This window comes from Enhydra lutris, unplaced genomic scaffold (assembly GCF_002288905.1).
Source record: "Enhydra lutris kenyoni isolate GAN:26980312 unplaced genomic scaffold, ASM228890v2 scaffoldscaffold28, whole genome shotgun sequence".
Taxonomy (NCBI): Eukaryota; Metazoa; Chordata; class Mammalia; order Carnivora; family Mustelidae; genus Enhydra; species Enhydra lutris.
Genome location: NW_019154112.1, coordinates 9473566 through 9487943, shown reverse-complemented (window position 1 = coordinate 9487943; position 14378 = coordinate 9473566). Strand labels below are relative to the sequence as shown.

Genomic DNA, 14378 nt, shown 5'->3' with positions numbered 1-14378 from the left:
TCGGCATACCATTGGCATTACCCATGTCATTTAATGCCTCATGATTTATCTGTTTCATCCACCACCCATCCTGTCTGTGCAGTGAGCTTCTTATGCTGCCCAGAGCAAAACGAGGACGAAGTGCAGAATGCCTACACACTACCAGGTAAATACAGGGATTTGGTAATGGTAACTGTGTGTGATGACTCTCTTTCCATTCTACTATTCTTTCTTCTCGCCCTTAAAGGTATTATTACAAATATGTAAAATTAATTTCCCAAGTATTCAAAATTTGTTTTGTTTTATTGGAGGTTGTGGAAAGGTTCCAAATATATTTTAATTCTAATCCAGGCAGACTGCTTTTCTATTTGTTTTTTCAAATTCCAGAGACTGACGAGCCTCTGTGGAACTGTTCATACATTCCTAAAACCGAGGAACCGATTTCCGCAATTACAATTCGAAATACTCACTGTGAGCGTCCCCACCCCAGCCCCTGGCAGCACACACACACACACCTGTCTAGTCACAAGAGGTCTGATCTGTGCATGGCAGTGTTATTGTTTTGATGATGATGTTTGTTTTAGCCTTTTTTTATTTCCTTTTGGAATCTACTATTGTTTATATTCTGTTTGCTTTTAATAAAATCTTATAGCAGTCACTTCTTACTAGCTGAGCATCAACTTCCTTCTTGATGAAGAATGAGAATGTTTGACCTTTCACTTCTAAACCCTCCCTGCCTTCATCCCCCCACCAGTTTAGCAGGGTTGCAATACAAACTTTCTCATATAAGCATGGAACAATATGATGCCTCTTTAAAGATGAAAAGAAAAAGAGTTTTAATATTCTCCTGTAATTTGGAGTTTAGAATCTGATACTTTATTTACCTCTCATTCCGTCTTGGATTTCCTAATCAAAATAAATAAGTTAATTAATAAATCTCCTACAGATTCCTCATAGGATGCAGTCTGCAAACACTTACTGTCAATTTAGAGTTAATAGAAGGGAAGGAAGTAGAAAGTCAGTGAAACAAACCGACAACCCAGGCAAACTTTTTCAGATATATTGGCCAATACGAAGATAGTAGGAAATAGGAGGAAAGAGCTATGACTGGACAAATGCGAAATGTATTTTGTCTGCATGGAACGTGTGGCTCTTCTCAGTTATACTAACGTGATCATGCTAATAAGAATTGTTTCAGCTTCTTATTTATATAAAATTATCCTATTGATAACAACCTCCATGTCTTCCTGTAGTGCCACAGGAAAAAAAAAATGAGGAAATACTAGTTTTGACTGTGAACTGGGGAAAAATATAAAATTATAAATATTGTAAAAATTATCTCAGATTCTTTATAATGTTCAACTGCCCAGGCTTACTATTAGTTGTTTATCCTAGCAAATAGTTTGTCAGTAGGAACAATGTTTTTACAAATTCAAAAAGTTTTCTTTTTCTCATAGTCCTATTGATTTGACTACGACTATAAAAAAAGTAAAATAAATTTAGACGAATGGAACTAGAACAGCTAAATATATTTTTTCTTTCCCATATTTTCTACATATAAAGGTGAAATATCAGGATATGCAAAATATGATATGCTGGTAATTTCATCATTTTGTACAGTCTTCAAATACATCATTTCATATTCACCTAGGAATTTTAAGAATAAAATTTGAGGATTTGCTACTTTCTAACAAGCAAGGAAAATAAAATTCATTGAGCACCAAACATAGTGTTGTTATTAATGTACTTTATCTCAATTCTCTGGCAGTAATTATATGATACGAATGTTATTACCCTCATTTTACAGATGAGGAAAGATGCTAAGAAAGTTTAATTTGATAAGTAACAAGCAAGGATTCAAAATGAGTCTATTGACATTTTCCACTAAACTAGTTTTTCCACAATTAGATTCTGAAGAGTTGGTGTGGTGCCAATAAAAGAGTTTGTGAGTCAAACATATTTTGGAAACTTTGCAAATTATAGTCACTCCCTGAAGATTTAGTATGCACAGCATGTTAGAGTCAAGAAATCTGTCTCATGTTGTTTAATCCATTTTCTGCCTATTTATTTTAATAATTATAATATTCAATTATAATTATAGCTTAAAATTATTATAACTTAATACTTATAATAATATGTATCTTAACCATTAAACCCCCTTTTCATAAAAACACGACCCAAGAAAGTAATGTGCAGAAAATTCTATATATAACTGCCTTACTATGTCCTGGATACTTTATATCTGTTATCTAATTCTCTGAGCACCCCTATTAAGTGGATGTTATTTCATCTTTTATATCAATGTATGGAAAGGCCTGACCTGCATTAGCCAGGTTCATTGCCATTAAGTGGCAAAGCCAAGGCAGGAATTTAAGCCTTCATACTATATATAAATGTTATGCTATCTTCCATTCTGTTTCACACACTTTACTAACCCTTGTTTGAGCATTCCTGAATAAACAAACCACTTTTGAACCGATTGCTTTAAAAAGTTGTTTAACAACCAGTTGCTGAAGATACTTGCTTAAGGTTGTGAGTTGAAAAGGAGACTATCGTCCGTGAAGCAGGCAGAATCCTTAGTTTCAGTAAAATTTGTCTTCAGTTAGTTTTCAAATACAGTACTCTAATATATTTTTAAATTGAAGCCTTAAGAGATTTCTTTTGATTTGACAGTTAGTATAAATATGAGTAAACCAGTGGGGTGTTTGAATGTTTAGTTTGTCCTCAGCAAATGTATATTCCCTTACCTTTTGTATTTTAATATGAGCTGAAATAGACTTGTGAGTTTTATAATCAGCAATTAAATTTGTAGAAACATTATTAAATTGTCAAAAAAATTAAATGATTAACTTGATCTAATTTGCCCTTGGTGTAGCAGAGGTCATCCAGAATCCCTCAGAGATTTTTAAATAATTTAGATAAAGTTGGGCTTTTTTCTGTCAAATCAAAATTCATATTCAAGTTTGCATCTACTGCCCATCTCATTTGATTTCCAGTGATAAGTTTTACCTGTGGTTGGATCTGGATTCAGAAGTTAGTAAATGGGAAGGATTTCCTCCACTGCAGTCACTTGATCTTTGCATCTGGCCTTTCCTTTCTGCAGCCCAGTCCCGTGACCAGCTTTCTCCCTGCATGCTGGTCAGCTCTTGCTTATTGCTAGAATGTTAACTCTCTCAGTCACATTTTAATTCCAAAAATACATAAATTATTTGGCTAGTACATTTAGCTGTGAGTTGTTTTCTTCCACAGAAACAGGTATAATATTAAATCAGGGATTAAAGAGTAAATTTAAATATTGATTAACTCAGAGTTTTGTTAGCAGATATTTTTCAAATTAAGGCAATGAAATTATAATTTTGAGTATTTATCTTAATTATGAAGACTGGTGTCTATGATTCCATATTTTAATAATTCTTATTCTACCTTCAAATAATTACTATGGTTTTTCTGATAAAAAAAACAAAAGAGCTATCTTTGTTTGTAGCTTTATAGGCCTCCTATTTTTTCCATGCCCTAGTAAAATTTGCTTCATATATATTTTTCTGTTTCCTGCATGTTTGTGTTGCCACGTTCCAGACATTTTGGTAGGCACTATAAAACATTACCACCTAAGATGCCTTTATTAGAGAACAGTTCTCACTGGAATATTTACAGGTAAGAGTCATAACAGTGAGTCCTAGTTATAAACTAATCCTGAATCCCTGGCCTACTAAAAATAACAAATTTAAATTCTAATAAAGCACTAACATTTCTTCTTGAAAGTAATTATGCACAGAGAAACATTAAAGAAACCAAAAAATAACTTGAATTATAAAACTTATGAATTCCAGAATATTTCTCTAAATGAAATCTAGTTACTCAAATATCAGAATTCTAGTTGTCTTGTCATTTATTTGTTGTTTTACTTGTTGATTTTGATTATGATCGTTAATTTTATGTTATTTTATTTTTGGATAATTTTACTGTGTGAAGCTCAATTCTGCCTGCACATACCAAAACCAAGTCAGTGACTAGACAGGACTTCCCCCTTCATCATGAATGCTTTCACTCAAGAGTATTGAGATTTACTGATGAAATATTGGTTAGGTAAGACCATTTGGAAGTCATGCCTTCCACTTCCCTCGTCTGGTGTTGTGAACCAAAGTAATTGAGTTGTAAATTTTTTCTCCTCCGATGTCCTTCATTTTGTTTTGGTGTGGCATCTGTTCTTGGTAACGAAGTTTTAGGCATTTTGTTTTAGTGCTTTCTGTATCCAGTTTTTTCATAAGTAGGTGTGATCTAGTCTCATTTTTTTCAGTCTGAGACCCTCTTAAAAAATTATGCAAACCAATTCAAGCATAATCTTTGTTTAGTTTCATTTTCTAAACAAAATTTTGCACTGCCATCCTGTCAGCTCTCTCACACCCTTATGAACTGAATCACAGTGATTCTGCATTTTATGTAAAGGGGACATTATTTTATGCTTTACTCTCTAACATGGTCTTCCTTTCTTTGTTTTCTTTGTCTTTCTCTTCTACCACTGGATGCAATGCACTGGCACTAGTGAACTGCAGCCCTCCCTTGACAGGGCTAGGAGTGCTAGTACCAACTGCTTGAGACCAGATACTAGTTTGCATTCACCAGAACGAGAAAGGTATAAAATAAAGACTTTCTTAATTTCCTATCATTTGTACTAGTGATTCTTTTTTTTTTCAATCACTTTGTTTTGTTTCATGTGAGTCTCACAGGTTTATTCATTCATGTTCACTTTGCTAACTGTCTCCATCTCCCCCCACTCCCCTTATTATACACGTGTAAGGAGAGATATGTGTATGTGGGTAAGCCCCAGGCTACACATACACATATTTCCATGAATGTTGTTGCAAATGGTGTGATGTAATTTGTAACTGCTTCTGGCTGCTGCTTTCCCCCTTCCGTTGCTGTTCAGTGGTTTCATCTACACAGGACTCAGGGAGCCTTCAGTATGCTGATAATGTAAGGTCCAGGGAGTTATCCGAAGGGGAGGATCACTTTCCTATTAGTTCCGACGATAAATAGTATTTATGGGTTTTACAGCAACCTACCACAAACTTAAAATTAGAATTCTGTTTACGTAGAGAACTTCCCTTGTGAATTTATATTCATTGTTTAGTCAGCTTACTCTTTGACAGACATCATGTTTCACAATAAGTTATACTTTGACAACAAAAAAAGGGTATGTTTATCTTAGATTTTCTGATGCCTTACAAAAATAAATGCACATTTAAACAAACACACGATTTTGCTTAACACTTTTAATTGACTGATTATTAAATAATTATGATTTCAATTCAAATGTATTCAAAGTTTTTGCATTACAATGTCTCCTAATTCTGAGAAGCTAGTGTTTCCATGATAGTGGAACTTTCTATCCCAGTAAACTTGGTTATAATTGATAGCCTTAGATGTAATTGTTATTTCTTTTCAGTTAGAAGTCATTAACTGGAGATTTGTTTACTACCTGTTTACAAATCCTGAAGAAAAACGTTTAGCAGTGCTAATATGTAACCCTCCTCTTCTTTAGGGGCTGCTTTAAACTTTTCTTTAACAATCTTTCTAGTTTGGATAATTTATCTATTTATGGGATGTTTATTTCTGAACTTTAATAATAGGTACTGGTGGACACATCCATTTTTAACTGCATATGATTCTACTGAAGAAATTACTTTTTTATTTAGTTTTCTCTTGTATTTGTATATTTTGTTAATAGAAAACAGTGGTATCGAACTTGTTATTTTTTTTATATTTGTAAGAGAAATTTTAGTTGAAATAACTATAAGCTCTTCTAAAATCACAGTTGAAATTGTTTTATTTTTCTCTTTTGTTGTATATTATCCACCCCAATAAAAGAAGTAAATACAAGAGTAGCAAGAAAAACCTTTTTAAATTTTATACTTATTTTTATTTCCTTGTGTGTTTCTGTCTGGTATTAAAACAGAATAGTATTGCTCAAGTCAGTAGAATATTCTGATAAAACAATACCCTAACATTTTTGGTATCATTTTTAGAGCTGCTAATAGAAATATAATGCAAGCCACATGTATAATTTTTAATTTTCTGGTTGCCACATTAAAAAGATGAAGTTAATTTTAATACTTTAACCCAGTATATAGATGAAATATAATTTTGACATATAATCAATTAAAAACTGTAGATCATTTTGCATTCCTTTTTTTGTATTCCTAATAGCCACTTGTGGCTCGTGGCTATCCTATTGGACAGCACAGGTTTATTCTTATGCTAAAACCTATGTAGTATGTGTTCCCTTGTTACACTAAAGCCATAGAGTTCACAAAACTATGTGTTAGTTAGTTTCACCTCTCAGATAATACCCTTAAAATAGACCAGCCTATAGACAATCTGGCCAGTTATTGCGCTGGTCATAGTGAAGTCTCAATGAGTGTATTTATCATAGAAGAAAAATATCATTGAAACCTATATTCACTCTATATATTTAATAAAAAGTTGTTTTCCATTAAACAAATGAAAGGGGATACAGGGGAAGAAATTCATGTTACTGATAATCTTTCACTTACAACAGTCAACCTTGTTGCCAAGAAGAAAATAAAATAAGTTTTCATCAAGAAAATTACACAAGTTGTAGATTTTTATTGGTTTGGAAGATAATGACCTCAAATGCCCTTTTGTGCACACTCTGAAGCAGAACATCACAGTATCAGCAGTGGTGACTTTGCTGTCTTTGGAAAATGCACCCAACATCTCCAGGCAGAAGATGTTGCAGAGAGTAGGGAGAAGGAGGCTTGGAGGCTCTTCCAGGTTACTTAATTTCTCTGATTGACCAGAAAGCTTCTTATGTGAATGCCTAATTTATACATAGTAGATAAAATGTTAGAGAAAAATTTTTAAACATAATTTCATATTCTTAAGATGGCAATGTGTTTCCACAGCCTCATGAACTATGAAAGTTAAATAATTTGCTGATTTGGAACCATTTGATGAACACTTGTATGCTCTTATACCAACTCATTTCCCTTCTCTGAGGTATCTTCACTAAGTTTTTAAAACCAGTGAAGTTTTGTGCCAATGCAAAGGATGAAATTGTCAAGGCGGACTCAATATCCAATACCATAGTTCACTAATAATTCAAAGATAGAGGAGGACCAGGCACAGATGACATTTTCTTTTCTTCAAGGAGTCACAAACCACCGGATCCATTTTTCCTCCATTATTAGGGTGGTTTGGCCCAGGTTAGATCATGCACAGAGAAGCACTGTTTGCAAAGGAAGCCATTTCAGTTTTTGAATGCCTTCATTATATATTCTGTTGATTACACAAATAACAAAAATAAGTTTGGATTAGCCCATTGCTCCATCTAGCCATGTTTTATAAATCAAGAAATTTGGGGTTTATTTGCAATGAAAGTTCTAGGAAGACTATTTCCTACTGAAGATGTCTAATAGAGGACTCTTCTTTATGTTTTCAGTCGCAAATACCACTGAATGTTTACGAGGAAGTCTGGTCAAGGCTGATCCATTTTTCCTCCATCTTTATTCAGGGTCTGATTCAGGTCATTCATTCCCGCACCCTCCATCCCCTCCCCCCACCCCTGTTCCCTGTTTGGGAAAGAGGCCTGTTACAGGCCTGCCATTCACCTTTTCTTTCCCAGGTTTTAAAACAAATTATTACTTAAGTGTTCAGAAACATTTATTTTTAGGGCCACTGGAGAAGAGTTATTTTTCTTGGATGTGTTTTCTTCTTATTGGACCTTTCATAGAAATCATAGCCTTATTGAAGGTTCATGAAAGGGTAGTCTACTCACCGCCTCCAGTTTTTTACCTCCTCATAAATTCTGCAGTCTGACTCCTGTTCCTTACCATGGCTCTATCACTGTGCTAAAGTTCCTGTCAACTTCACTGGCTCCCCAGTTGTCCAGCAGCGTCTTATAACATTTTGCCTTAACCCCACCCTGTCATCTGAACCTCTCCTCTATTCAGTACCATCTGCAAAGTTTCTTTCTTATGCCTGTTAGGACACAGTTTCCTCTTGCTGGCCTTTCTTCCTATCCCACCCCACAAAGAGAGGTGTTTTTCCCAGCTGCATCAAAGTTTTTCTTTGCCCCACCTATCTACCCCTGAAATTGTATTTCTGTCAACAATTTCCATTCTAATACATATTCAGACAATGCTCCACTGTAACTGACCGGCCAGAACTTTCTCTTGAGCACTAGGTCTGAATTTCTAAATGATTGCCATTTGTGTACATCAGCATGTCTGAATTAAATTCATTATCCCCCCCTTACATCCTTTTATAGCAAAATACTTTGTTTTCCTAAATTTTGCTCTTATTGAATGGCTTCGACATATAAGCAGGCACATTTTCTGAAACATTTTTCCTGCTCTTTTAAGAATTCTCTTCTGAGAAACTCCCAAACAGATCTCTTCCCTTGATTATATTGAATTATATTAAAGCCCTTCCCTTGTCACTCTTGCCCCATTAATTATTTCATAAACTTTATTTATAGTTTTTATTACTTTTCATCTTAAGTTTTCTTTTCATTAAAATTAAAATACTATCTTCCCTTTGTTGTCTGCTTTTAACTCATTCTTCAAAAATGCAGGTCAGATAACTATATATAAATGACTACAGGTCATTTAACTTATATTAAACCTTTTTATATTACCTGCTCCCCCATACCTTTGGCCAGTTAAAATTATTCACTTTTCTGGGCCCACAAAATATTATATATTTCTGTTAAAATATTATATTTTACTTAGTAGTGTGTTTGTTTTTTCTGCTATATTTTATCCCTGGAGGAGAGGGATTGTATCTTATTTATCCTTGCCCTCTCTTGTGATAACATTAGTATTTTTTTAGTAAATGTTCGATTTGGAGATTTGGGTTCTTTAAAAAATACTCCCTATTTTCTGTTTCCAAATTTAGGTTTAATTGTGAGCTAGACCCAGAACTAGAAGGTAGGAGATCTAATTATCACCATAAATACAGGGGACAAGTTTAGAAGCTATGACTTTAAGTCTATAGGCTTGCTAATAACTCATCCCAGAATCAGTCAGATTCACTGAACCACAAGACAGGTTCAGTCCCAGGCCTCACATCTTAGAGCTGTTTTGTAAGTTTATGTCCTATAGCATCTGCGTTTGCAGATAGCTTGATTTGGAAGGAGTAATCCAGAAAGGACTAAGTCACCTGTGCCTGGTCATTCAACAAAGTCACTGATCTTATAAGCCAGTCCTCCTGGGGCACCAGGGTGGCTCAGTTGGTTGAGCCTCTGCCTTCAGCTCAGGTCATGATCTCCTGGGATCAACCCCAGTTCAGGCTCCCTGCTCAGTGGGGAGCCTGCTTCTCCCCTGCCTCTGCCTCTTACCTTGCTTGTGTGGTCTCTCTCTCAAATAAATAAGTAAAAGCTTTAAAAAAAGATAAAAATTTTTAAAATAAGCCAGTTCTCCTTTCCTGGGGTAGAGGGTAGAAAGAGACCAGGAGCATTGCTTGAATGAATTTCCCTCTGTATGGAAACACGAGGACTAAGGGGAAAGGAGGTACCTACCTAAAACTTAACAACTATAAATTGAATTAAAATAAACTTTGCCTCAGAGTATAAGTATCTATATTAATTTTACTTAAAAACAATTATTGGAGTTTTTTTACTTATTAATTTATTTTTTTGTTTCAAGTTTTTAGTTAAATTCCAGTTAGTTAACATATACTGTAGTATTAGTTTCAGGAGTAGAATTTAGTGATTTACCACTTAGATACAACACCCAGTGCTCATCACAAGTGCCCTCCTTAATGCCCATTACCCATTTTTTAAGGACTAAAATGAATAGTGGGATTAGACAATAAAAATACATACTGTATAATCAGTTGTCTCATTTGTTCAGATTTGGTTTCTAATACAGTAGTTCACAAGTTTCTTACTTGTGCTATTTATGGAGTGAATGGTTTACATTTCCATATAATTTCTCTTTTAGAAAATTGAACTGCTTAGCTATGTTCTGCCAAGAGATGCACACCATTGAAAGGTGTACATATGCAAGTGTAAATATTAATTGCACACTCAAACACACACAAGTATGTTTTACAGTCTATCAGTGCTGGGGGTGGAAAGACATGACATAAGAACCATTTAATTGCTTACCAAGACCTGTCAGTTCTAATTCCTTTGTATCTCATCAATGGGTCCCCTCACCACTGTTAATCTCTTAGTTAAGGTTCTTATTATTTCTTATCTGTGATAATTTATTATCTACTTGGACATTCACAAATATATATTGATTACTTTTTCTGTAACTGTCAAAATTAAACAAAAACAAATAGTCTAGTTCCTCATGCAAGGAGCTCATAGCCTGTTAATTCAACCCTTCAACCATCAGAGTGACATTTCTTCTTCTGCTGTGATCACAGGGAAAGGGATGAGCTCTGATCAAATAGAGGGTCTTAATTAATGAATATGGGATACCTGATACTAAAATACTAATACTGTAACTAACCAGTAATTTCTAGGCAGGCTATATTGGAAAGAGAAATCGAGAAGGAGGTGGTTCAACTTCATGATTAATAACTCCAACATAGCCTGCCCTGCTACCTTCCAAGATGAAAATGGAGGCTGAACCATGTGTATTTGGCTCAATAACAAGGGGATAAAAAGTCCATTGTTGGCCTTTTCTTCTGTGTCATAGGAGAGAAAGATATTGCACATAATATAAAAGCATATAAGATGTACTAATATATTTGAAACTCACAAACATGTTATAGTCAAACTTATGTAATATCTAGTCTTTGGACAAAAATTGAGTGTAAATTGATCTTGCCCCCATATTAAATATATGAGGGAAAAGCGAATGAATTTCTTATATTGGTACCATATATCAGCATATTCAGAAGGACTTTGAGTATACAGAAAACACATGTATTATGCTACATATTTCATCAAAAATTACTTTTTAATAGCTTGCGTTCACAGTTGCCTGTTTCCAAATGTACACCTTTCCCTCTTGTAGCTTTCACTGCATGTTCCATAACTACAGCATTTTCCTTTACTTTTTTGTTTAAATAAACACAAGGACTGGAATTCTGCCTCAAGAAGCAAGGTTATTCATGATCTTGTCAAGCTAATGTGACTTACTACTTCACCAAAAAAACCCCACATTAACTGTATTTTTGTGTTTTCACATACTGTAAACACTTCCAACTCTGTCAGTTTTAACACGACTAAGCACAACATAATGTAGAGGATATTGTGGTTGTGGTTGTTCTCAATTATTTTAGAAATATTTTTTTATTGTCTCTGCAGAACAAAAGCCAATAAAGTGAAATACATTTTAGAGCAATCAGATTGGACTGACCAACCATTTCAATAATCTAAAATTATTGAGTAATTTAAAATTAATGCAAAGTATTTTTAATTTTACAAACATGTAACACTTAGAAGAGTACATGTCACACAGTTTGCTCCCCAAATTCTGCTATTGATACCTTTATCTGCTTCATAGTTTCCTTAAATCCGTACTTGAATCACGGTAAGTTTGTCTTTCTAAGGGTGACTGATGAAGCACAGACAGACTTGAGGGGGCTTTCAGAATCAAGTACCTGCTGATCTCAGATAGCCTAGTCACATGTTGACAGCCCTTTGCTGCTTTTGTCCAAATAATAAATCCAGTCAGCTAAGTGAAATGGCAAAGAAGATGGCTTTTTTTTTTTTTTTTAATGTTAGGACTAGTCTGGATAATTATAACTCTTGCAGCCATATGAGTGCTTAGAGACAATTCAGTTATCCCTTGTTGCATACAAGGAAGACAATATCCAGAGGAATCATCCTATTCAAAGTGTTCATATCTAATATATAAAAATTCCCAAATCTGGCCTGTTCAGTCCTTTATTGCCTCTTCTGAGTTTTCAACTAGGTGTTTATAATTTGTGGTTGTACACAGACAGAATCTCAAGGTAGTTTAATAAAAGAATGAAGATTCAAACTTTCATTTCGCTGTTGATCACAAAAAAGGTATTATTGTAAACATAGAAATAGAAAACTGTGTTTCTGCTTTATAATAAATCCACACACCTTATCTTTGCCACTTTATCCAGTAATTCCAATGCCTAGTATCAAAAAAGTATTGGTAACTTATTAAACCTATTTTATTCAAACATAAGCCAAGTTCTTAAGGGTGCATCTTTTTAACTTAAAGTCATATATTGTGTGTGTGTGTGTGTGTGTGTGTGTGTAGATATGTACATGCACACAAGCACATTTCAAAAGAACAAGATCACACACAACAGATTTCAAACATCTTCCCAAATAAATTGTTTTTCTATTCACTTATAGGGTGAAAAGATTTATTTTCTTACAATATTATAATCTATCTGTCCAAGGCTTATCAAAATCAAAAAGTAAATTATGGAGCAAAAAATCGACACTTTGCCTTTTTGGGGTGATTTTCCAGTCCTAATGTTCCATATATTCTTTTATTTTAGGAGTTACTAAATGTCCTGTTTTTTCCTGTCTTGTTCATTGGGCAAACAGGGGTAGATGGTCCCCCTCCCTAGATAGGAGACGACCTCCTAGCCCCAGGATTCAAATCCAGCATGCGTCTCCGGAGAATGACAGGTACTAGCCAACTCCTCCTCACAGATAAGTGGCTTCGACAGGTTGATAGGCCACTGAGTGAAGGATAACCAAGAGAAGTGTTGGTCATTATATGCTTCCTCTCAGGAGCCAGAACCAGATATGTTGTGATTCCATCACTAAATGCATCCCACCTCTAATAAAGCACCTCAGCGTGTTACTAAAATGAGGATGGCATGCAGATGGCGTAGTTTAAACACAAGAAAGTCAGATCCAGTGGAAGAGTTCTGTTTTAAATGAGCATTTGTTTCAGTGTTTTGATTTTCTAGAAACATATTTAAATATTGTTTTTGTTTAAACATGAATAAATAAAAATTTTCAAGTGTTTTAAAATATATTAAAATCTGTCACAGAAGCCTTTTCTTTGTTATACTGGTTGATGGTTTAATCTCAGTTGTCTTAGGTTTGGGGGAACATTAAAAATGTCTGATTGGAAGTAAAATAACTGGTTCTTATATATTGTATGTATATGGTGTTTTTAAATCAAATATTGTCGAAGGCTAGTGTCTATTTACAAGGTAGGTCTTTAAAAGTAGCATCAGTCCTTTGAATGTGCCTCATGCTGATAATGTTAGAAATGCTGTGTTATCCTTCTCACAGGTGTAGCTAACCCAGTTCTCCTGTTCTACCGTGCTTCTTACATATAGTCATTGGCTTTAAATATCTTTTTCTGACTGGTCACAAAAAGTTATTGGATGTTAGGGGTGCTTCTCTTCTAGTCGAAGCAGAAATTCAGTCAGCATATTGGTATATTGATTGAAGTGAAGCATATTTGGTAGCTCAGAAACAGAACAACTAGTAAAGCATTTACAAAAGGTTCCTTTTGTTCATTTCCAGTATGTGTGGATATAGATAGCAGAATAATTGCAATCTTAGTTAAGAGTGATGTAATTTTTTTTTCTGTATCTGTAATTTATCAAGATAACTTCAGGATTTCAATTTGGAAGAAAAACTAAGCCTTGTCACTCAAAGAAAATTAAGTCATTTTACCATTTTGGAAAAGACTACAAACTGGTAGTTTATAAAGACTTTAAGAGTATTTTAATCATATTTTAATCTTTAAGAAATATACATTTTAAGATGACTTCGTATTTGAAATTTAAAACTAATTCCTTTTGGTTCCTAGGACAGAATTTCATAGAGTAGAACAATTAGCAAATCTCCAATCTAAAATTATTCTAAATTTAAAGTATTTTCAAATAAAAATATAAAGCAATCATATAAATTAAACAAAACTTACATCCACATTGCTACTCATTCATTCAACAAATATTTATCGTGGTCTGCAGTGTGCCCTCTTACTATGGCTAGAGACACAGCAGTGTTTAAGAAAAGCAAGGTTCTGGCCATCAAGGACTTAGAACTTCCTTTTATAAAACACAGTTCTAGAAAGTCTTTGACTTTATTCCAGACAAATGAGTCAGTAAATTTCATCTCATGTAATGCTGTTTGAGTACAAGACAATTAAATGTAACGGTATTTATAATGAATATAGATGTAAGTCTGTTGGGTCACAAATTAAGCAAAATGGAAGTCCAAATAATAGTTTCGCAGTTTTTATATACATGAAATGGAAATTAGTTGTCATTTAATGACATATGAATTAATTATGTTATTTGATTTTGTAGATTGTATACATAACTTTATGAGTAAATTTTAGGAGCAGAAATGATCATTTTAGATAAGATCACTAAGGAAGTTTTGCTAATACATAATTCTGAATATACATTTTATTTTTTATTATGACTTATTTGCATATAAGATCCATGTTCAACCAAAAAGC

At 34.0% G+C, this 14378-nt stretch overlaps 1 protein-coding gene across 50 annotated transcripts in view; it reads left to right on the top strand.

The window, feature by feature from the left end:
- Nucleotides 1–14378, top strand: part of LOC111152143 (regulating synaptic membrane exocytosis 1) — a 498025-nt gene that overhangs the window by 351131 nt on the left and 132516 nt on the right. For 26 of the 50 annotated variants that reach the window (XM_022510496.1, XM_022510473.1, XM_022510470.1 and 23 more), the window contains exons 14-15: nt 83–145; nt 4523–4612. The exons of 6 other annotated variants lie outside the window; for them this stretch is intronic. In XM_022510496.1, coding sequence (XP_022366204.1) covers nt 83–145; nt 4523–4612 — 153 coding nt within the window. Of the gene's footprint in view, nt 1–82; nt 146–3555; nt 3634–3951; nt 4066–4522; nt 4613–12493; nt 12578–14378 lie in introns of all 50 variants that reach the window. 18 more of the 50 variants (XM_022510447.1, XM_022510486.1, XM_022510457.1 and 15 more) reach the window with 7 other exon arrangements.